This window comes from Leptonychotes weddellii, chromosome 3, assembly GCF_054177405.1.
Source record: "Leptonychotes weddellii isolate Sample4059 chromosome 3, ASM5417740v2, whole genome shotgun sequence".
Lineage (NCBI taxonomy): Eukaryota > Metazoa > Chordata > Mammalia > Carnivora > Phocidae > Leptonychotes > Leptonychotes weddellii.
Genome location: NC_138371.1, coordinates 225,955 through 247,046, shown reverse-complemented (window position 1 = coordinate 247,046; position 21,092 = coordinate 225,955). Strand labels below are relative to the sequence as shown.

At 58.0% G+C, this 21,092-nt stretch overlaps 2 protein-coding genes across 2 annotated transcripts in view; one reads left to right on the top strand and one right to left on the bottom strand.

The window, feature by feature from the left end:
- The window catches only part of FARP2 (FERM, ARH/RhoGEF and pleckstrin domain protein 2), a 108,463-nt gene extending 91,898 nt beyond the window's left edge, over positions 1-16,565 (top strand). Inside the window, exons 18-27 of the mRNA XM_081815280.1 lie at positions 1,458-1,693; positions 6,599-6,667; positions 7,289-7,378; positions 10,529-10,611; positions 11,405-11,523; positions 11,956-12,098; positions 13,056-13,163; positions 13,396-13,547; positions 13,761-13,875; positions 14,098-16,565. Coding sequence (XP_081671406.1) covers positions 1,458-1,693; positions 6,599-6,667; positions 7,289-7,378; positions 10,529-10,611; positions 11,405-11,523; positions 11,956-12,098; positions 13,056-13,163; positions 13,396-13,547; positions 13,761-13,830 — 1,070 coding nt within the window. The 3' untranslated portion in view covers positions 13,831-13,875; positions 14,098-16,565. The remainder of the gene's footprint in view (positions 1-1,457; positions 1,694-6,598; positions 6,668-7,288; positions 7,379-10,528; positions 10,612-11,404; positions 11,524-11,955; positions 12,099-13,055; positions 13,164-13,395; positions 13,548-13,760; positions 13,876-14,097) is intronic.
- On the bottom strand, positions 14,440-20,694 carry STK25 (serine/threonine kinase 25). The gene is made up of 10 exons (XM_031022039.2): positions 20,401-20,694; positions 19,572-19,628; positions 18,928-19,036; positions 18,127-18,284; positions 17,855-18,040; positions 17,365-17,510; positions 17,057-17,171; positions 16,830-16,901; positions 15,148-15,284; positions 14,440-14,925 (listed from the first exon to the last, which is right to left on the bottom strand). The coding sequence occupies exons 1-10, from the start codon at positions 20,686-20,688 to the stop codon at positions 14,886-14,888; spliced, it is 1,308 nt and encodes a 435-aa protein (XP_030877899.2). The 5' UTR covers positions 20,689-20,694; the 3' UTR covers positions 14,440-14,885.
- Positions 20,695-21,092: the final 398 nt, after the last annotated feature.

The following is a 21,092-nucleotide window of genomic DNA, read 5'->3' as shown; positions in this document are numbered from 1 at the left end:
CCAGTGGGAGCAGAGAAGGCTGGGCCCACTTGCCACTGGGGGGTTCCTGCTTAGTAGGACCCAGCCTGTAGGCTGATGCAAGACCCCAACAAGGTTGCATTTCTGAACGTGCTGTGTGAACTGTGAACACAACAGAGGGGTGATAACCCACCAGCCTAGACGGGTTTGCTGCAGAGCCTGGCTGCCTCCGAGCCCTGGGAAAGCCACCGATGGGGGCCCCTTCCCACCTGTTCCCCTACCCGTAGGCCTCAGGGAAAGCTTGAGTTTGAACCTACTGGGCAAAAGGGGGTACCTTTAGGTTGGGGTTTGAGAAGGTGGCTTTGCATCGTTGTTTTATCCTTAGTTCAGTGTTTCCCAAGGGCAGTGCCTGGCGCGGGCCAGGCACCAAGCGTGTTGATGATCCTTCAACAGGACGATGCATCTGTGGAGACCCAGGCGCAGGTGGGCCTGGGGACATCAGTCTGGCATCAGGTCAGAAGTGCATCTCCAGATTCCAGCAGCTCCCAGTGCCAGTGCAGGGGCAGTGTGAGCCCATGTGGCAACCAAGCTTCCGACCCCCCGCTCCACGCACATGCGGTGGCTGAGTGGTGCGGGGTGCCGTCCGAGGCAGACACGGGCTAGGCAGCCCGCAGTGGATGAGCAGAGCAAAGCGAGTCTCCGCCTGACCTCGTGTCCAGACTTGAGTGGGGCCCTGAAGGACAGTAAGGCCAGATGGGGCAGGAGCTCAGGAGTATTTACAGAGCTGACCCTGGGTGTCAGCCCTGTGGGAGCATCCCTGCGGCTCTTACGGTGGTCCACTTTATGGAGGAATAACTCGCCAAAGCATGTGCTTTCTTATCTTTCTCCTCTTAAAGCCGTGAGGCAGGTGTCCTCACCCCACTGGGAGCAACCAACTTGCAGGGGCGGAGCCAAGGGGGCAGACGTTTCCTGCTGTGCCTCTTGGGACCACCAGGCACTGTGGCCAGGGTGTCAGTGGGGGTCCTGGCCGGAAGACAGCAGGTTCTCTGATGTGGTCACTGCGCTCCGGCTAAGCAGCTGATTCCAGTGTGGCCTGGTCAGGACCGCGCAGACCACCCTCCATGTCTGCTTCTGTGTTCTGTCTGCATGAGTTTCCCTTTCTGATTAGAAACCTTCACATCTGTACTGGAACTGTAAGATCAGCACCTGTTCCTCCATTCGAGGAGAAAAGTACAAATGTTTTAAAGATGCAAATTATTTAGCCTCTAAACTACAGTCGGCAATTCTCTCAAAAGAACAAATACTGCTGCGCCCAGAACATGAGTTCTTCACAAAGATTGTTCTCTTTTTACCGAGCTTGAGTGTCAGCTAGTCCACTGTTTGGGCTGAATAAGTCCAAGTTTCGGGTCAGCTGCGGGGACCCCCACTTGCTGCACCGGCAGCTGAAAACCAAGGGTGGCAGTCCTGTGAGGAGCTGGGAGCAGAAGGTTCCTTGAATTAAACCTGCCTTTTAAAATGCGAGTTCCTGTCCCAAAGGGGTGAGTGGGGGGGTTCCGTCCGTGCCCACCTGCTTGGGCACCTGTATGAGGGGTCTTTCCCCACAGATGCCCTCCAGGCCATCACAGAGGTGACCTCCACACTCCAGCACAGCCTCGCTCGGCTGGAAAACCTCCAGAAACTCACAGAGCTGCAGCGCGACTTGGTTGGCGTAGAGAATCTCATCACTCCCGGCAGGGTGAGTGACTTTGAGAAAGGTCTTTGAGATGGTCACTTCATTGTTTTGTTTTGTTTTTAATTCCAGTGTAGTTAACATACAGTGTTCTCTGAGTTTCAGGTGTAAAATCTAGCGGTTCAACAGTTCTGTGCATGACTCAGTGCTCATCACGTTGAGTGTGCTCTAATCGCCGTCACCTGTTTCACCCATCCCCCCCACCCGCCTCCCCTCTGGTAACCATCGGTGTGTTCTCTATAGTTCAGGGTCTGTTTCTTGGTTTGCCTCTTTTTTTCCTTTGTTCATTTGTTTTGTTTCTTAAATTCCACAAAGAGTGAAATCACATGGTATTTGTCTTTCTCTGGCTGGCATATTTCACTTGGTATCATACTCTCTAGATCCATCCATGTTGATGTAAATAGCAAGATTTCATTCTTTTTTTATGGCTGGATAATATTCCATTGTACATACACCACACCTTCCTTATCGATTCATCTGTCAATGAACACTTGGGCTGCTTCCATGTCTTTGCTATTGTAAATAATGCTGCAGTTAACATAGGGGTGCATATATCTTTTCAGATTAGTGTTTTCTTTTTCTTTGGGTAAATACCCAATAGTGTGATCACTGGATCATGTGGTAATTCTATTTTAACTTTTTGAGGACCCTCCATACTGTTTTCCAGAGTGGCTGCACCAGTTTGCATTCCTACAACCTCGCCAGCACATTGTTTCTTGTGTTTTAAAGTCGTCCTAACAGGTGTGACATGGTATCTTGTTGTGGTTTCCATTTGAATTTCCCTGATGATAAGTGATGTTGAGCATCTTTTCATGTTTTTGTTGGCCATCTGTAGGTTTTCTTTGGAGAAATGTCTGTTCATGTCCTCTGGCCATTTTTAATCGGATTATTTCGTTTTGTGGTGTTAAGTTGTGTAAGTTCTTTGTGTATTTTGGATATTAACCCTTTATCAGATATGTCATTTGCAAATACCTTCTCCCATTCAGTAGGTTACCTTTGTGTTTCGTTGATTGTTTCCTTTGCTGTGCAAAAACTTATTCTGATGAAGTCCCAATAGTTTATTTTTGCTTCTGTTTCCCTTACCTCAAGAGAGGTATCTAGAAAACTGTTGCTAAGGCTTACGTCAGAGAAGTTACAGCCTGCATTTTCTTCTAGGATTTTTATGGTTTCAGGTCTCACATTTAGGTCTTTAATACATATTGAATTTATTTTCCTGTATGGTGTGAGAAAGTGGTCCAGTTTCATTCTTTTGCATGTTGCTGTCCAGTTTTCCCAGCACCATTTGTTGAAGAGACCATCTTTTCCCCATTGCATATTCTTGCTTCCATTGTCAAAAATCAATTGACCGTATAATAGTGGGTTTATTTCTGGGTTTTTCCGTTGTGTTCCGTTGATCTCTGTGTCTGTTTTTGGGCCAGTACCATACTGTTTTGATGACTACAGCTTTGTAGTATACCTTAAATTCTGGGGTTGTGATGCCTCCAGCCTTGTTCTTTTTCATTTCATTGCATGTAATTGAGACACATACCACAGAATCCACTGTGCAGTCCAGTGGTCTTTAGTATATCCACAAGATTGTGCCATCATCACCAGTAATTCCAGGACATTTTCATCCCCCCAACAAGAAAAGCTGTACCTGTTAAGTCCATCCCCACCCCCTCCCCAATCTATGGCAGCTACTCATCCACTCTTGGTGGCTTTGCCTCTCCTGGACATTTCCAATAAATGGACTCACTATGTGGCCTTTTGTGTCTAGCTTCTTTCGCCGAGCCTCCTGTCTCCCAGGTTCTTGCTTTAGTAGGTCAGCACCTCCTTTCAGCGACTGCATCAGTTCCAGTCTCTGCACGCACCACACTCTGTTTGTCCGCTCATCTGCTGTACACTCAGGTTGCTTCCCTTTCGTGGTGATTGGGAATAATGCCGCTGTGAACATTTGTGCACAGGTCCTTGTGTGACCATGTGCTTTCAATTCTCCTGGGTAGATACCTAGGAGTGGAGCTGCTGGGTCACATGGTAACTGTGTTTCACATTTTGAGAAGCTGCCGGTTTTCTAGTTACTGGGCAATTTTACATTCCTACCCGGAGTGTGTTAGGGATCTGGTTTCTCCATATCTTATCTTTTTGATTCCGGCCATCATGGTGGTATGTAATGGTGTCTCATTGTGGGTGTGATTTCCATTTCTCAGATGGCTAATGTCAGGTTTCTTGTCCTGTGTTTATTAGCCACTTGTGTGCCTTCTTTGGAGAAATGCCTATTCAGATCCTTTGCCTACCTTTTAATTGGGTTGTCTTTTTGCTGTTGAGTTGTGAGATTCTTTTTTTTTTTTTAAGATTTTTTTAAATTTATTTATTTGACAGAGAGCTAGCACAAGTAGGCAGAGTGGCAGGCAGAGGGAAAGGGAGAAGCAGGCTCTCTGCTGAGCAGGGAGCCCGACGCAGGGCTCGATCCCAGGACCCTGGGATCATGACCTGAGCCGAAGGCAGGCGCCCCAAGTTGTGAGATTCTTTATCTATTCTGGACCCGGGACACTTAATAGGATTTGCAAATATGTCCTCCCATTTTGTGGGTTGTTTCTTCATTTTCTCAATGGTATCATTTACAACACAGAAGGTTTTTTTATTTTTATGAAGTCAAATTTGCGTATTTTCTCTTGGGTGGCTTGTGCTTTAGTTGTCACAGATGAGACATCACTGCCCGGTCCACAGTATGACAGTTTGCCTCTGTGTTTTCTTCTAGAAAGTTCCTGTGTTTCAGCTCTTAACATTTAGATTTGATGGTTTTTTAATTCATTTTTGTGTGGTGTGAGGTAGGGGTCCCACTTCATTTTTTTCCATGTGAATATCCAGCGCCATTTGCTGAACTGTCCATAGACACAGATGTGCAAGTTTAATTTTGAACTCTCAATCCTATTCCATGGGTCTACATATCTACACTGCCTACTTTGTCACTAATGCCTTTTTGAACTCAGTACTGTCAACAGAAGAAACCCATTTTACGGGTTGCATGAGGATGTTTCCTGTCTCAACACAAACATACATGTAATAGAGTGTGGCTGTGTTAGTCGTCTCCATGTTAGCCTTGTTAGAAGGTACAGAGAATGTGGGATCACAAACTCAAAGAAGTGAACTACACTAAAATGTACAGGAAGGTTCTGATCTCCTGGAGTTAGGGCTTTGGTTGGGTACCAGGATAGCTCCGTTTCCTTTCTGTCCTTAGCCATGGGGCTCTGAGTGGAGCTGTTGGCTGGGAGCTCCGGGAGGTCCGTAGGGCTCTCAGTTTCTCGTCGTGCCCCACCCGGTGTGTTACAGATGGTGGCCCCTGGGAACTGTCACTGAGGGGTAAGGAGAGTAGCCACAGAGGAGGGGTCGGGTAGGCTCTGTGTGTGGCCTGGGCAGGTTGCTTCACGTCCGTGATATAGAGGGTCTTGGGGCAACAAGGGGACTGCTTGGCCCAGTGCCTTGCACAAAGTAGTTGGTATGCGAACACTTGCTGCCATTGTTTTTAGCTGAACTCTCTAAAAGTCCGAACCCAGGCCTACCGGTCTCCTTGTTAAATATGTGTGTCAGTCAGAGACAGAAACCACACTAGTTATGTGAGCAGAGGACTTTAAGAACAAGGGTCGTTAACTAGGAAGAAAGTTGATAACGAGGTATCAAAGGGTAAGAAGAACTGGGAAATATCTAAGAGGCAGAATGCAGGTGCTGCCAAGGGCGGGCCCACAGTGTGGCGGGGGTGGGGTTTGAGGGAAGAGCACCCACAGGCCTGGGACACGCTCCCCTGGGGAAGGGGCTGCTGCCCAGCTGGGTCCTTGGGTCTGGGGGTTTGGGGGTCGGGTGGTGGAGCTGGCTCTGTGAGGGCAGGAACCCCTGCAAATAGGATTTGTGGCCGCAGGAAGAGGCAGGGGCTACCCACTCGCCCTCTGCCAAAGAGCAGGGTGGGGAAGGTGGGTCTGACGTCAAAGCCGCAGAAGCCTGGAGCTCAGAATCACACTCAGAATCGGGCCCAGCCCATCGTGCAGTGCTGGCGCCATGCCAGGGCACGCCCTCCTCATCTCCTTTTGTCGACAAGGCTCCTGTGAAGTTCTCTTCTCTGTGCCTTTGCTCAGTCCATTTGAGGGCTGGGGTCTTCTGGCAAGTTCTCAGGGTGTGAAGCTCGTGCTCCTACTTATCTGAAAGGACCAACAGATCGGCAGGAGGATATCTGGAAATTGTTCAAACCAGAATTCTTCGGACACTTCCCGCCAGCGGCGCGGGCAGTTAGGGGCCTGTTTTGACATCTGCGCCTTCAGGGGTGTATGTGTGGGCCTGGGCGGCGGCACTCCAACACCAGTGGGACGTGTGAGGCGTCCCCAAGTCCTGGCGGTACCATCAGGCCCTGGAGGGAGAGGCAGAACCTTCTCCTCTCCCTCTGTGGCTCCTGCTGGAGCTCCAGCCCCACCAGTGTCTCATCACCCTCTCCACGTGCCGATGCCCAGGTGGCAGCTGACGCTCACTACCTGTCAGCATTTGATGAGAACCAGGTGTGCCGTCCTCAGGCTGCTCTGGCCCAGTGTTTCTCAAGGCTGAGCTCGAGATCTCCGTGCCTAAGCCTTCCAGGAGCTTCCCCTCAACAAGAACAACACCGTTTGCCTTACATGAAGGCCCTCAGCGTAGCTGGCCTGTGGTGAGACACCACAGATGCTCAGCAGACAGTCTGGGGACTGATGTGGATGGTCACAGCAAGCAGGCAGGAGGGAAGAGGCTGGAAAGACGTGGAGGGTCCTGGGCAGGGGGGCGCCGTCAAAGGGAGGGCCTGTGAGGGGCTGGGAGAAGTATCAACAGTGACATCAGCCTGGCCCGAGGCCCCGCCAGCACACCACCCGCGGAAGCGGCCTGGGACTGGCACCAAAGGACCTCCTCTCTCTCTTTCAGGAGTTTATCCGCGAGGGCTGCCTTCACAAGCTCACCAAGAAGGGCCTGCAGCAGAGGATGTTCTTTCTGGTAGGTGGGATGAGTGTGGTTCTGTTAGGGGAGCCAAGGCTGTGGTCCAGGTGAGCGGCCCCAAGTCAGACAGCCAGGTGAGGACCGCAGAAAACACTCCCAGCGAGGTGCCATCCTCACTGGGTATTCTGGGCGCCTGTCTGCGGGACCCTCAGAAAGCCAGAAGATAGCAAATCCAAGTCCCTGTTGCTGCAGGCATGTTATGCTGAGCGCTGGCTTTGCCATGGAGAGCCGAGGCCCTCCCCGCGAGGACCCTCGATCGCTTCCTCGTGCCAGTTGGTCGACTCAAGCCTGAGCCATCCTGGCTGAGGGGACGGACCAGCCAGAACTCCCCACTGCCTCTAGCCGGCGGGTGCTGGGCGCTGGCCCAAGAGACCTGCTGACTCATGGGGTTACTAGCTATCTCTTGTCAAAATAATTTAACCTTTTAAAAAATACTTATTTGAGCGAGAGAGAGAAAGCATGGAGGGGAAGGGCAGAGGGAGAGAGAAACTTAAGCAGACTCCAACCTGAGCGCAGAAGCCGACGTGGGGCTCGATCTCACGACCCTGAGATCACGACCCGAGCTGAACCAAGGACTGTTAGACATGGAAGCTTGTCACTTAAAGCCTCCCGTCTCAGTTCTCAGACATGCTGCTGTACTCAAGCCAAGGTGTCACGGGCACCAGCCACTTCCGGATCCGGGGCCTCCTTCCCCTCCGTGGCATGCTGGTGAGTGCTTGGGCGCGATGCCGGTCCTTCTCAGGCCGCCGTGGTTACATTCTTGGTGCTCCACGGGCCCTGCCTGCAGCCTCCGCCCCTGAGGACGAGGCCCCCGGGAGCCTGGCCTTCAGGAGGAGGCGCGATGAAAGACCCCAGTTGGGCGCTTGGGGGGGTGGAGCTGACACAGCTTCTGAAAGAGACACCTGAACCACTAATTCTAAACTATAGAGCCTTTCTCTGTTCTTGTGCTTCTGTCTCTTCCTATAAGAGCAACTGTGCTCCCTTTCTGTCACCCTAACTAGTTGTCTCACACACATGCATGTGCACACGCACACCTTCAAAGTGGCAAGACAGCACCATGGGCGAGTGAGGAGGGCTGCAGTTCGGGGCTGGGCTCGGGTCTCCCCTCCGCGTTGTGTGAGCTGCCGGGGGGACAGGTCCCCTTCCACCCGTGCGCTGCCGTAGCAGGCCTGGGCCATCGACGACCCTGTTGCACAGCGAGCCCTCTGTCCATGCCACGTACCTGTCACACGTCCACGTCACAGGTTCGACAGGACACTTCATGTCGTCTCTGACGAGCCCTTTGTTTTCATGTGACCCAGTTCCTCAGCCTTGCTCTTTGTGCTCAGTGCTTTCCGTGGCCTGACAGAGACCCTGCTTGAAGGTCACGGAGAAACTCCTACACACACATTGACTCATTCTCCATTTGCCCTTGAGTGTAGACCTGCACTCAGCCTGGAACCCATCTTTGGGAACAGTAAAGAAAGGAGGCCAAGTTCAGGTTTTTGACAGGAAGCCCCCGGTCCAGGTGTCCACGGGTGGGGGGTCAGACCCCACTCTGCTCTGTTACACTTGGCCAGTCTGCCTCAATTTCTACCGCCTTCTTCAAGGGTACCTTCCGTGCTTAGCCCTCCGTGGTCCTCAGCACTGTCCCTCCTTCCACTGGGCACCTGAGCCTTCGGCAGGCGTAACATTTGGTTCAGCTTTTTTAACCCTCAGCAAAAAGGGGGCCTGTTTGAATGGCACGTCTGCCATCGCCAGAAGCACACCCCATCTGTTCTAAAGTATACTTTTTAAAAATGATACTTTCATCATAGAAAAAAACTGAAAATATAAAATAAGTCACTCATGACTGGACCACCTAGTAATACACACTGTGGGCATTTTGCGACATGCCCTTCGGTCTTCGGAGGTAACTGATACTCTTGGCGGCCACGCGGTTCGTCGCTAACGTCTCCTTGCTTGTAACCCGGGAGCTGTGTGTTCATTTCGAGGAGATGAGCAGCAGGCTGGCGAGCCAGACTCCAACTTTCCTATTTCCCTACACTGGGCATTTTGGCTCCATTTAGTTTTTCAGAATTAGAAATGACACCATTGGATCTCTTTCGACACATCCTCACCTACGCCTAAAACATACTGTCTGAGCAGCGGATACATCGGCTTTTGAGCCTCTGAACAGGACCGGGAGTCACTGGTGTAGCACCTGCCCCAGCCGACCTTCCTACTCAGTGCGTCCGAACCTGTCTTCCCACAGCCTGGGGTGGGGGAGCACGGGGTGTTCACCCCTCACCCTCCGCAGTTGTCAGTGAGGCTGACGGAGTCCGTGTCTCTTGGAGTCTGGGGCCTCCCCCTGGGGTGGCGCCCAGGCGTATCTGTCACTCTAGTCTCTATTTATAGACACCAGCCTGCTTTCAGGGGTCCCAGGTACTTTCTCCAGTTTGTAATTCTTTTTTATGTTTCCTACAGTTTGGTTTTATCTTGTAGATTTGAAACCCCCCTGGACAGACACTGTTGTCTTACTCCTGGGACAGCATCTGGCAGAGAGGGCCCAACAAGTACCTGTTCAAGGAGGGAAATCAGACATCTCTGTAGTCCTCGTCCAGCTTTTGAGTACAGACTCCGAAGTCCTTCCCCATACCAAGATCATATTAGCACCTTTTTCTTCTGACACATTTACAGTTTGCTTTTTCTTACTGCATAAACTGTCTCCACGTGTGTCCCTGGGTGGCTGGACTGGGCCGCACCACTTGCTTTCCCCCATCCGTGCGGCTGCCCTCCTCATGGCAACAGTTCCCGCCTTCACGCTTGGGGTTCTTTCTGGGCCTTCTATTCCATGTCTGCGCCACCATCCGTCCACATTCTCCTGAGTCATGTGTTGTGTGGAAGAGTCGCTATGTGGGTGAAGAGTCGCTATGTGGGTGTCCTTTTTAAAAAGTGTTTTGTGCTCTCAAGTATTTAATTCTTCAAAATAAACTTAGGAATCATTTGGACAAATTCCTTCAAAAAACAGCACTCAGATTTCTATTGAAATCGCATTACATTTACATGCTAACTCAGGGTAAGAGAAGACGAACATCTTGACCTTTTCTTGCTGGCCACTGCTCCTGCTCATTTCGGATCGTGTGCGCCCCACGAGCTCCGTGGTTGGTGTCTCCTGGGCCCCGCGCAGGCCAACTGTCCATCCTGGGGCCGCCTGTAACTGGCTGGTCCCGGGGGACAGACAGCCGGCCCTCATCCTGCGCAGAGGGAAGGGCGACAGGTCTTGGCTTCAGAAAGAGGACCTCTCTCGTGTTTACATCTTCCTCGTGTTTCTATCTAAGAGATATTATCAGAAATCACACGTTGGATTTTAGCAAAGGTGTGTGCAGCACGTAGAGATGTCCGCCCCTTCCCCGTGGACTCAAGGACAGGGTTGAAGCACCCTTGCATTCCTAGAACCTTACTTGGTCCTGGGACAATTTCCTGTCTGTGCTTTAGGCTGGGTTAGGTGGTATTTTATCTGGGAGTTATTTCAGTCACTTAACACTGAGAGCAGTCGTGTAGGTTTTTCTTTGAATCTAACTGTTAGGTTTTGGTACCAGGTTTATAAAGTGAATTGTCCAATTCCCTTTTTAATAATGAAAATGCTCAATATTTTTTCCTGTGCTTGACTTTCAGCTAATAGTGCTGGACCCACCGGTGAGTAGTTGGGTGCCCTGTGGCCCACAGCTCAGCCACCTGGGTGGCAGGTGCCATGGCGTGGGGATCCTCGTGCCTCCTGTAGCCCCTCGTAGTCCGCGTAGACTCGCACAGGGCTTCCGCGGCACTGTGTTGGGCTGCAAGCATGGGGCCCGCCCGCCCTGCGCTAGCTCCAGACGTTTGCCTCTCCTCCCGCCACAGGTTGAAGAAGGCGAGCCCGAACGCTCTGTTCCGCACTGTTTCACCATTTGTGCCGCACAGAAAACGGTCGTGGTGGCAGCCAGGTACGAGCTTTCCACGCCTGCCTCTCTGGTGGGCCCCGCTTCAGTTATGTGACCGGGGAGAGCAGCTTCTCCTTGGGTGGGAAGCTTGTGGCCACTGAGAACGTCCGCACAGAGCGGCCCCCAAGCCTCAGTCCACGGCACTCGACCCCCGGGCACGCGCACTGAGGCAGCCTCAAGTCCGGGGGAGGGCCTGCAGGGCAGCCACACCAGGGCCGTCTCACCTGCATCCTGTCCCCACAGCAGGGCTGTAACTTGGTAGCAGCCACTTTTCCCAAATCACGTCCGGCGGGGAGGAGGCCCGAGCCCAATGGTGAGCAGGCGGCTGTCTCTCCCCTATGGGAGCTGGGGGTCCCCAGCACCTTCCCGGGGGGAGAGGCTATCCTCCTCCTGGGTGGGCGCCTGGCTCTCAGCTCCCACCCTGCCGCGTCCTGACTGAAGTCCTGGCTGATGGCAGCGAGCACGGGACACGAGCGCCCCCCCGCAGCCTGGGCACCTGGACAGGAACCAGCAACCAACCCTGTATCTTGGCACCAGAGACTCCAAAGTCCTTGTTTCGGGAACCAACCCCCCTTACAGAAGCCCCGGTCCCAGCGCTGAAGGGCTGCCTTCCCTCCTCTGCCGCCCCCAACAGCTCCCAAGGGGATGCGGGCTGGGCCCCCAGCGGCATTCCCGACAGCCCCGGGGCCCACAGCGCAGGGCACTCCGACCTTCCGTCCTGCTCTGAGGAGCTGGCACAGCAAGGAGGCCCTGATGGCCCTGCCGAGCCGGCTCTGAGCCTCGGCCCTCCCCCCAGCACTCGCCTGGAAAAGGAGAAGTGGCTGTGTGACCTGAACACCGCCATCGATGCGGCCAAGGGCGGGAGTGACCAATCCCTGGCGCTGCCGGGCAGCGTGGTGTGCGCTCCTCCCTACAGTGAGTTGCCCCTGTGGAACCCCCTCCGCACCTAAGCAAGCTTCCCCACGAAGCCCTTCTGTTTTGGCGAGCGGGAGTGCGTGAGTGGGGAGGGGAGGGGCCGAGTGAGAAGCCGACTCCCCACAGGGCAGGGAGCCCGACGTGGGGCTCGACCTCAAGACCCTGAGATCGTGACCTGAGCCGAAGAGTCGGACGCTCCGACTGAGCCACCCAGGCGCCCCTGCAAATCCATTTTCTCGGTCACAGGCCTCCTGCTAGAGCCCACGTGCTCTCCTTCCACAAGGAATGTTCTGGGCCCCCTGGGGTGGGGAGGGGCCAGGAGGGACAGCGAGCTCCTCTGGCAGAAGCACGCTGTGTGGGCCCTGGGCCCGGGGCGCCCCGGGCCCTCCTCGCCCCCTGCCCCCACCTCTGAGGGGGGCGGGCTCCCCCCAGGATCCTCTGAGGAGGTCGCTCTGGAGCAGGAGTCCGAAGGGGCCCTGGAGGGGCAGGGCCAGCACCGGGCCAACACCACAGTGCACGTGTGCTGGCACCGCAACGCCAGCGTCTCCAGAGCCGACCACAGCGCGGCTGTCGAGGTACGGCCGCCGCGGGCGCCCCCCGCTTGTGAGGGCTAACGGGCGGGGCTCGGGGGGCCGCTCGCCTGCTCCGTCCCCGTGGGCAGGAAGCCAGGCAGGCAAGTCCCCTCTGGCAGAGCGGCCCAGGCGGCCACCAGGCTGCGGGCTGACCGTCCCCGTCAGGGCTGGTGCCAGCCCAAGAGCAGCTCGGAGCCGCGCGTGCGTGAGGACCCAGGGTAGGACCCCCAGGGTTGCTGGAAAGGGCTCCTCTCACAGGGGCTGCTGCCTCCCCTCCAGCACCTGCAGTAGCCGCTTCGGACTCCAGCCCTTCAGCCCTCAGGCTGCCTCCCACTCTGGGGCGGGGGGGGTTCCGAGTCCCTGTCACAGCCCAGGCGGCCGCAGCAGTGCCAGGTGAGGAAGCCTCCAGAGCCCTAGGCTCACGCCGCAGCTGGGGCCCGGCACGCACGCAGGCCCCACGAGCCTGGGGACGGGCATAGTGGCAGGGTGCCCGTGGGCACCAGCCCTGACACGGGGCCCACGTGCCTTGCCCCACAGGGAGGGTTATGAGGAGAGAGTGGGGTCGCTGGGCCACAGGGTGGCCATCCCTGGGTCAGGACTCCGGCCTCCTCACAGCCCGGGGCAGAGGGCAGCTCACTCCTAATCCTGCTGGCGTGGACGCCACGCTCAGGGCCGGGAGCTGGGGCGTCTTGTCAGAACCGCGTTTACTTGGCTCCGTGTGGTCTGTTGGGTCACGGCTGGAATCACTAAATAGGGAAGAGAAACGTAGTGTTCCTCTACTTAGTGCCTGGAATTTCATTCTCCAGATTTTTAAATCTCCTTCCGTTAGACGAACAGGCCGACAGGCTCAGAGCAGAGCAAGGCCGTAGGGGCCGACGTTGCATTCTGGGGGAGCAGGCGCTACTCTGCGTGGAGTCCTAGGACACGGACCGGGTCCAGTGGCTTTCTCTTTTCTTGCAGAATCAGCTTTCAGGGTATCTGCTGAGAAAATTCAAGAATAGTAACGGCTGGCAGAAGCTCTGGGTGGTCTTTACCAATTTCTGTTTGTTCTTCTACAAAACTCATCAGGTATGGGTGCCCGGGGGGGGGGGGGGCGGGGGGCCGGGGGGGCTGTGCCTCTGTTGCTGGCAGACGGTGGCCCCTGCTAGCTGCGACTCTTCCAGTTCGGGGGGGGGGGTGGTCTTCCGGCTCCTTGACCGGCTCCCCCAGGGCTCCCCAGGCCCCAGCGTGGGGAGGGCGGCCATCAGGACAGAGCTGGGTGGCGGGGACAGCACCTGCAGAGCTGCATGCCACCTCGCAGGACGACTACCCCCTGGCCAGCCTCCCGCTGCTGGGCTACAGCGTGAGTGTCCCCAAGGAGGCTGATGGCGTCCACAAGCAGCACGTCTTCAAGCTCCAGTTCAAATCCCACGTCTACTTCTTCCGAGCTGAGAGCAAGTACACATTTGGGAGGTAATCCTGGGGTCTGCTGCCGTCCCCTGGGGTCCCCTGCTGCTGAGCACGGCTTCCAGGGTTTTCGCCGGTTCTTGCTTTGTCCCATTCACTCCGTGTCTGGGGTTGTCCTTGGGAAGAAACTTGAGCACAAGGCCACGGGTATGACCAGAGCATCCCTTGACTCCCAAGTGAACATCTTGGGAGCTTCTGATGGTCCCACCTCTGCTCCAGGTGGATGGAGGTGATCGAGAGAGCCGGCAGCTCGCCTGGGAGGGCCAGGCGTCCCGAGGAAGAGGCATGAAGCCCATCCTGCCCGACGAGGACAGAGCCGAGGAAGCAGAGCTGGGTCAGCACTTCCCCTGCAACTGCATGTCCCAGCGTCCCCAACATAGGATGGGGGGTGGGGTAGGATGGTGTGCGGGGGGGGAAACCTCGGTGACCTCTGGGAGGGGCAGCATGCCCTCAGCCCCGTGGGCACCAGGAGGATCCCACACGCACGTGAAACTGCAGGCCCAGCTCGGGATGGAGCAAGCCCCATGCTCATCCACCCTCCCCTCTCCCCGAGCAGCACCTGCTGAGGCCTGCCCTAGAACAGGACCCTGCGACACGTGCTGCACACAGGCCCAGCAGAAGCCACTGTGGTGCCCGCCCCGCAGACCTCTGAAGAAGGGGAAACCAAAGTTCCCCCGAGGGCCTCTAATTTATTAGTTCCCAGTGTTACCTAACAAATTGGAAGTGAACGGACACGAGCTCTGTTCATTCGTGCTAACGTGCTTGCGGATGCCAGATAAAGGGCTTCTCCCCGCACCCTGCGTGCCGCCCTGCCCTCTGCCAGCGGCCCCGCGGTCCCCATGTGCCGGGACAAGGACTCAGAAGCCAGGAACCGGGCCCCACCCACCACCAGCATCTCTCCAATTCAGGTCTTTATTCAAAGTGGCAGGAGCTTCTCCATGTTCTATGAAAACTAACACCTTAACTTCAGAACATTTAGGGAAGCGAGGAAGTTCATTTTCTTTAAAAAAAAAACAAACAAAAAAACAAAACCACAACCAGTTCTGGCTGACTCGAGTACTTTGGGAGACGCGGTACCTGATCCGACACCAGCAGGCCAATCTACGACCGGCGTGGCCACCGTGGGCCCCCGGGCAGGGGAGGAGGCGGACGGGCCCGACAGTCCCTGCTCCTCAGTCCAGGGCGCCACGGGGTTCACCGCCCCGCTGCCGGGAGGGGGCGGAGGCTGTGACCTGGCAGCGAGGCCCACGTGGCCGCAGCAGCACAAGGGTTCCCAGTCAGTCCCGGCCTGACGAGCTCCGCACAAAGACCCTTCTCCCCACGCTCCACGAGCAGCCGCGCCCTTCAGCGGGTTGACGTCAGGTGGTTTCTGCTGTGCGAAAACCTGCGGAGAAGAAGCCTGGCCTAGAGCGCAGACCGGGTGCGCCGCCGCCGCCGGGGAGTGGGCAGTGGGCGGCCGCAGGCTCGGGGCCCCGGGTGCTCACCGAGCGGGCGGCCTGCTCTCTGAATCGAGCCCGTGGGCACAGCCGCTAAAGGCAAGCAGGCCGGAAGGTACAACGGAGAGTGGGGGAGATGCGCACAGCCTTGTCTCCAGCGAGGGCCTCACCTCTGCACCCGCTCCACCAGGTGAGCCATCAGCTTGTCCGAGATGCCAGGGCAGGACTCCTCAGCCAGGCTGAAGGCGTTCTCCAACTCCTCCAGCGCCCCCACGCCCCCGCCGCTCTGCTTGTGCTTCTCCTTGAGCTGCAGAGAGACCCCCGTGTGCCTCAGCCGCGAGCTCCCACCGGAGCACGGGGCCCTCGGCAGGGAGGCTCTCGCGGGAGGCTCGCGCCAAAGGCTCCCCGGCCTGTCCCCGGGGCCGGCGCACCGCGCCTCCGCCTGCACCAGAGACCTAGCAGTCCTTCCACCACAAGGCCGGGCTGGGCTGGGTCCCACCAAGTCCGGAGGCTCTGGTGAGGGACGGAGCCAGAGCCCAGGGCGCCGGGGAAGGCAGGTGCTGCCCCGTCCCCGCGCCCCAGGCAATCTCAGGTCATGGTTCTCAAGAGGGGTTGCTACCGGCCTCTCACGCTGGGGCGGGCCAGGCTAACCACGTGGCTTCCTCCCAACTGAGGGTCACAGAAGCTCAAAACCCCAAGTGCCCTGCACGGCCAGATCCAGACAACCTGACCCCTGGCCTCCCGACCACCCACGCGGTGGGAACCGGATGGAGGATCCCCGCCCTCCAGCAGACCTGGCAGGCAGCAGTTAGAGACCGGTCAGCCCCGTGCTCCTGCCGCACGCCTCACAGAAACAAAAAGGGAAAGAGCCTGTGTGCCTCCCAGGGCACCCTGTCCAGCAGCCTCGACCTCAGGCCCAGCCCACAGAATCAGGAGCCTCGGGGTGCACCTGACCAGCTGGATGAAGCCATGCTCGCCGCCTCCCTCCTCCCCATGCACGTGCAGGGGCTCCAGCGGCCCACGGCCCCACCCCCACACGTCCCTCAAAGCCCACGCCACCCGCTCAGCGGCCCAGGGCGCTAGCGGCCCTGGCCCGCCCCTCTGACACTCTGCCACTTCCCTCCTGGCCCTGCCTCGCTGCCAGCGTGGGCACGTGTCCCAGCTGAGCCCCACAAGCTCCGGGTGCCTAGCCTGTGACAGTCCCTGTCTTGCCACCTCCCCCTCTCCAAGCTCCCCCCTTGCATTCCAGGCCCCTCTGGGTACCCAGATGCCCCTCCACCCCACCACTTCCCTCAGACAGGCTCTCCGCATCCTGTCCTCACTCCCTGGGCTCCGGGTGCTGCTGTCACCTAGGTGGGAACCAGGCCCATGACCGGGGTCTGGGGTACCTGGCTGCATCGTATTCCTGGGGTGTTACCAATCACCCATCAGCAGGTGACATGAAGGGGGACAGGACCACTGAGGAGTCACCCTTGAGGCCTCCCTGCCCTGGGCCAGACTTCCAACACCGAGAACTGAGCCTCCCAGGCTCTCTAAACAGGTGACCGTCCCGTGTTTATAATTCAGAATAAAAGGTCACAGAACACTAGTTTTGTTCAAGGACCCCAACAGGCTGAGAACTCGGGAAGGTCACATGAAGGTACTTTGTTCCAACCACTTCTCCTTTGCTCAGAAAGCCTGGCCCCCAGATCCGGGCCCAACCACAGTGGGTTCCGAGGGGCCTGGAAACCCCACACACAGGGTGGGCTGGCGGCACCCCTCACTGTAAACCTTGTGTAACACTGCGTGGAAAGGGTCCGCAGGGCAGCACTACAGCCCTCGGCCCCAGGGGACTCCCTGGCCCGGCCCTCACCTCTCCAAAGACAGGCCGGACCAGCGTGGACAGGCATTGCGACCTCGGCTGCCTCTTGACGGGCTCCGCAGACTGCAAGGTCAAAGCGAGAGCAGGGTGAGCAGGGCAGAGGAAAGAGTGCGCACCCAGGGGGCAGGCGTGCTCCCTCCCCGTTTCTGTGAAAGCACCCACGCCAGGGTAACTGCCACCCCCAGAAGCAACCCCCCACCCTCCTGGCCAGGTCAGACCTTCTGGGGACCGTGCAGGGCTGTCCCCTTGTGCAGCTTGCTGTGCGGGCTTGGCCGGATGGTGGGGGGGAACGTCCAGATGGGACCCTGCTCTCCGTCCTCAGCATCTGCATCACTGGGGTGGAAGGCGAAGGGTTGTGAGGGCCCTGGGGGCTGGGATTTGGGAGTTCCAAGGCCCACACCTTGTCTAGCCTCCCATTTATTTTGGAGGCCACCTCTTAGCCCTAAATGCTAAGTAGGCCCGCCTGGGCTTCAGGGGCCCATGGCCTCCGGCCGTGAGGGTGTGCACCGTCCCGAAGGGCCCCTACATGTCCGAGTCCTCGGAGCTGGACTCCTCGCCATGCCCTTCCGACTTCCAGCGCTTGTAGCGGTCGATGAGTTCCGTGAGGAAGGAGGTCTTCTTGGTGTAGCGTGTGATGAATTTGTGCTTCAGGAGCTCCTTGGCAGTGGGCCGCTGCCGGGGAAAAGGAGGCAGGTCACCCGGTGCCAGGGACAGCTGAGCTCTGCCTTCAGGCCCTGGAGCTCAGTGCTCCCCAGGGAACCCAGTGGGAGGAGGCAACCAGGAGGCTGGGGGGAGGAGCTCCCCTAGAGCTAAGCCGCTGGTGGGTCCCACCCTGGGATCAGGAGGGGCTTGGAGCAGGGGGACACCTGGCACAGGGAAGGGGCCTCAGGCCCACTCTCCTCCCATGGGGCCTGGTTCCCAAGCAGCCCCACCGCATGTCGCCGCTCAGGCCCCTCCCAGCCCGACCCATGGAGTCAGGGCCCCAGGAGCCAGCGCCACCACGGGACAGGGCTTACGAATCGGGGGTCTTTGTTGAGGCAGGCCTCCACAAACTCCTTGAAGGGCTTGCTATGGTGGCCCTCCAGGGTGGGCGGGCTGTTCTTGGGGATCAGGAACAGGACACGCATGGGGTGGAGGTCCGAGTTCGGAGGCTCGCCCTTGGCCAGCTCGATGGCTGTGATCCCCAACGACCAGATGTCGGCCTGGACAGAGACCCGCACAGGACCGTGGCTGCCAGGGGCTCCCCAGGCTGTGCTGCAGCCACCCTCCTACCCACCTGTGTGCCCACCTTAAAGTCATAGGCCGACTGCTTGATGACCTCCGGTGCCATCCAGAAGGGGGTGCCCACAAACGTGTTCCTCTTGATCTGCGTGTCTGTGAGCTGCCCTGCCACCCCGAAGTCTGCCAGCTTCACGTCCCCCTGCTCCGAGAGCAGCACGTTGGCGGCTGCTCAACAAAGGACAGCAGGTGTCACCCTCAGCAGGGCCCCAGCCTGCACACAGCTGCCCGAGGAAGCACAAGGCCACCTGGGGACACAAGCGCGTCTGATTCAGGGACCTTAGCTTTCCTCTCCAGCCAGTGGGCCGGAGACCCAGGGCCACAGGCACTGCGGGTGGGTAGCTGCAAGCATGGGGGGCCCACCTGGGCGCCCCCCAGCACGAGCTCCAGGGCCCTCCCAGGGTTTGCCTCTCATAACAAAGCCCAAGAGCAGAGCCACGGTGCGGCAGGCAGAGGGGACTCTGACCCTCGGCCTCACGCTCCCAGCTGCCTCGCCGGCTCAGCACGGCTGGCCACAGGGTGGGGTGGCTCAGACCCACAGCTGACGCTCGGATGGGGGACCACGAGCAAGGATTGTCCCTTCTCACAAAAGGTACAGACCATACCTTTTGGTATGCACCATACAGGGACAGGCGACTACCTTCTATCCGACAGAACTGCTTGGTTTCCGGCAGCAGAAGAGAGTACAGGCCAGAAGCACTGAGCTACAGGGTCCCGGGCTGCGCAACCAGCACCCCCAGCCGCACACCCCTCCCAGCGACCTGCCCCCACCTCCCACCCTGGCGCTTCCAGGGTCGGGGGGCACAGGGACCTTTGATGTCTCGGTGGATCTTGCGCTCCGAGTGCAAGTAGTCCAGGCCCTTCAGGATCTCCCGCAGGATGGTGGCGATGTAGGTCTCCTCCAGCGGCCCGGGTTTAAGCTGCAGGCAGAGGAGGGCCTCAGGCACCCCCAAGCACAGACCAGCCCTTCCTTCCACGCCACTCCAGACCCATCGCCAGGGCCCTAACTCGACCACCTCTCTACCAGGGGAGGGGCCCTGCGGACAGCTGGGACCTCTTGTTCCCTTAACAGCTCCTGATTAAAGGAAACTCCGCGTGCTGAGTCAGGTGGGGGTTGGGGAGGTTCTCGGGAGCGCGGACACTGCTCTCTTCTTTGTTGCAAAGAGGGTCCCAGCCACACTGCCGAGCCTGTCTGCCTGGGGGCCCCCACCTCACCTGCACCCTACAGGCCCCGGACCCCTCAGCACAAGCAGTGGAAGGGGACTGCAAACAGCAGTTCGTTTTTTGGCTTAGAGGGCTCCTAAATAATACATAATACACCAGAACGGCAAAGGAGAGGCCAGGGGGCCTCAGACAGCGGGTCCAGGGGTGCTGCCGGCACAGGCCCCCACAGCAACCTCCTCCTGTCTGCTCCTGCCCACGGCAAGCTGCCCACTGCTGCGGCCTACACCTCACCAGGTCCAACGCAGAACCGCCGCCCAGATACTCCATGATGATCCACAGCTTCGTGCTCTGGGACCAGAGAACACCTGTCAGCACGGGGCAGAGAGCAAAGGGGCACAGCCGGGCCAGGGCCCCAGGACACACCCTCCCCAGCAGGGGTGACTCCACAAAGGGGCCCCAGCAGCCCTGTCCAGCTCCCCTCCTATCAGACCCCCAGTGCAACCACTTTGCAGACAAACCAGTGGCCAAGTCCCCTACGCCCACACCCCATCAAAAACCACACCAGGAAGATGGCAAGCCCAGCCAGCACTCGGGCTCCCTGTACCTGCACCCCAAGCAGGCCTTCCCCTGGGCAGGCCCCCCAGGAGCGGACACTGGGCTCCGGCTGCAGGGGTTGCAGAGTGCCCACGGCAGGGCTCCCAGACACTGTCCCACAGGGGCTGCCCCAACCCTGGGAGATGCCCACAGCCAGGCGAGGGGTCACCATGACCCTTCAGAGCTAACTAGACCCCACTCACATCCTCCACACCCACCTGGCCCTTGGGACGGCTGTTTCTGGGGTACCCGCTCCACCGTGAAGATGGGTCTGCATTCAACTATTGGGGTCCCTCACCCTTCAGACCAGGCCTCTCTGCCCGCCCCACTGTCCCCCTGGGGGGCAGACCCAGCCCAGGCCTTCTGAGCAGGTACAGGGACTTCCAGGGTCCCGCAGCTCCAACCGCACGAACACTGGGCATCATCACTCCACCTCTCCGGACGCAGGCTGGGCCGAGGGCGGCTGTCACCGGCATCTACTGAAGCAGGCCCAGCACAGAGCAAGCCCTCCCCACCCCCCAGGCACCTTCAGGTAGGAGCCGAAGTAGCGGGTGATATATGGGCTGTCGCACTGGCTAAGCACAGTGATTTCCTGCTGGATGTCCTCGATCTCATCCTCGGCCTCCTCCAGGTCGATGATCTTGATGGCCACCACCTCCTTGGTGCGGTTATCAATACCCTTGTACACCTCCCCGAAAGAGCCCTTGCCGATACGGTCCAGCTTGGTGAAGAGCTCCTCAGGGTCCACGCGTGAGTGCTGCAGGGACACGGGGCGGGCAGCCCGTGAGGGAGTGGGACGGGCCAAGGTGACCATCCCCAAAACGAGGAGCCAGGGAGCCCACCCGCATTCTCGTCTCCTTTCTTCTCTTATCCCTTTTTGTTCAGAATAACTAAATGTACCCTCCACACAGAGGAAAAGATCCTCCGAGAGCAGAAAGGCCCTGGCACTAAGCAAGGGATGAGGTCATGGAGCAGGTGAAGGGACGGCGGGGACGGTGAGGCTATCCCATACAACTGTGGGGACAGCGAGGCTATCCCGTACGACTGTGGGGACGGTGGGGACGGCCAGGCTATCCCATGACTGTGGGGACGGTGGGGACAGCGAGGCTATCCCGTACGACCGTGGGGACGGCCAGGCTATCCCGTACGACCGTGGGGACGGTGGGGAAGGCGAGGCTATCCCGTACGACCGTGGGGATGGCGAGGCTATCCCGTACG

What these genes read in the sequence shown, in the direction of transcription:
- STK25 (XM_031022039.2), bottom strand. Translation starts at nt 20,688, where the DNA reads ATGGTCACCTTGGCCCGTCCCACTCCCTCACGGGCTGCCCGCCCCGTG. An exon ending in GCGGTTCTGCGTTGGACCTG is followed by an intron (nt 19,037 to 19,571) that starts GTGAGGTGTAGG and finishes CTCTGCCTGCAG; the next exon opens with CTTAAACCCGGGCCGCTGGA. An exon ending in CCCTGCACGGTCCCCAGAAG is followed by an intron (nt 16,902 to 17,056) that starts GTCTGACCTGGC and finishes TTGACCTTGCAG; the next exon opens with TCTGCGGAGCCCGTCAAGAG.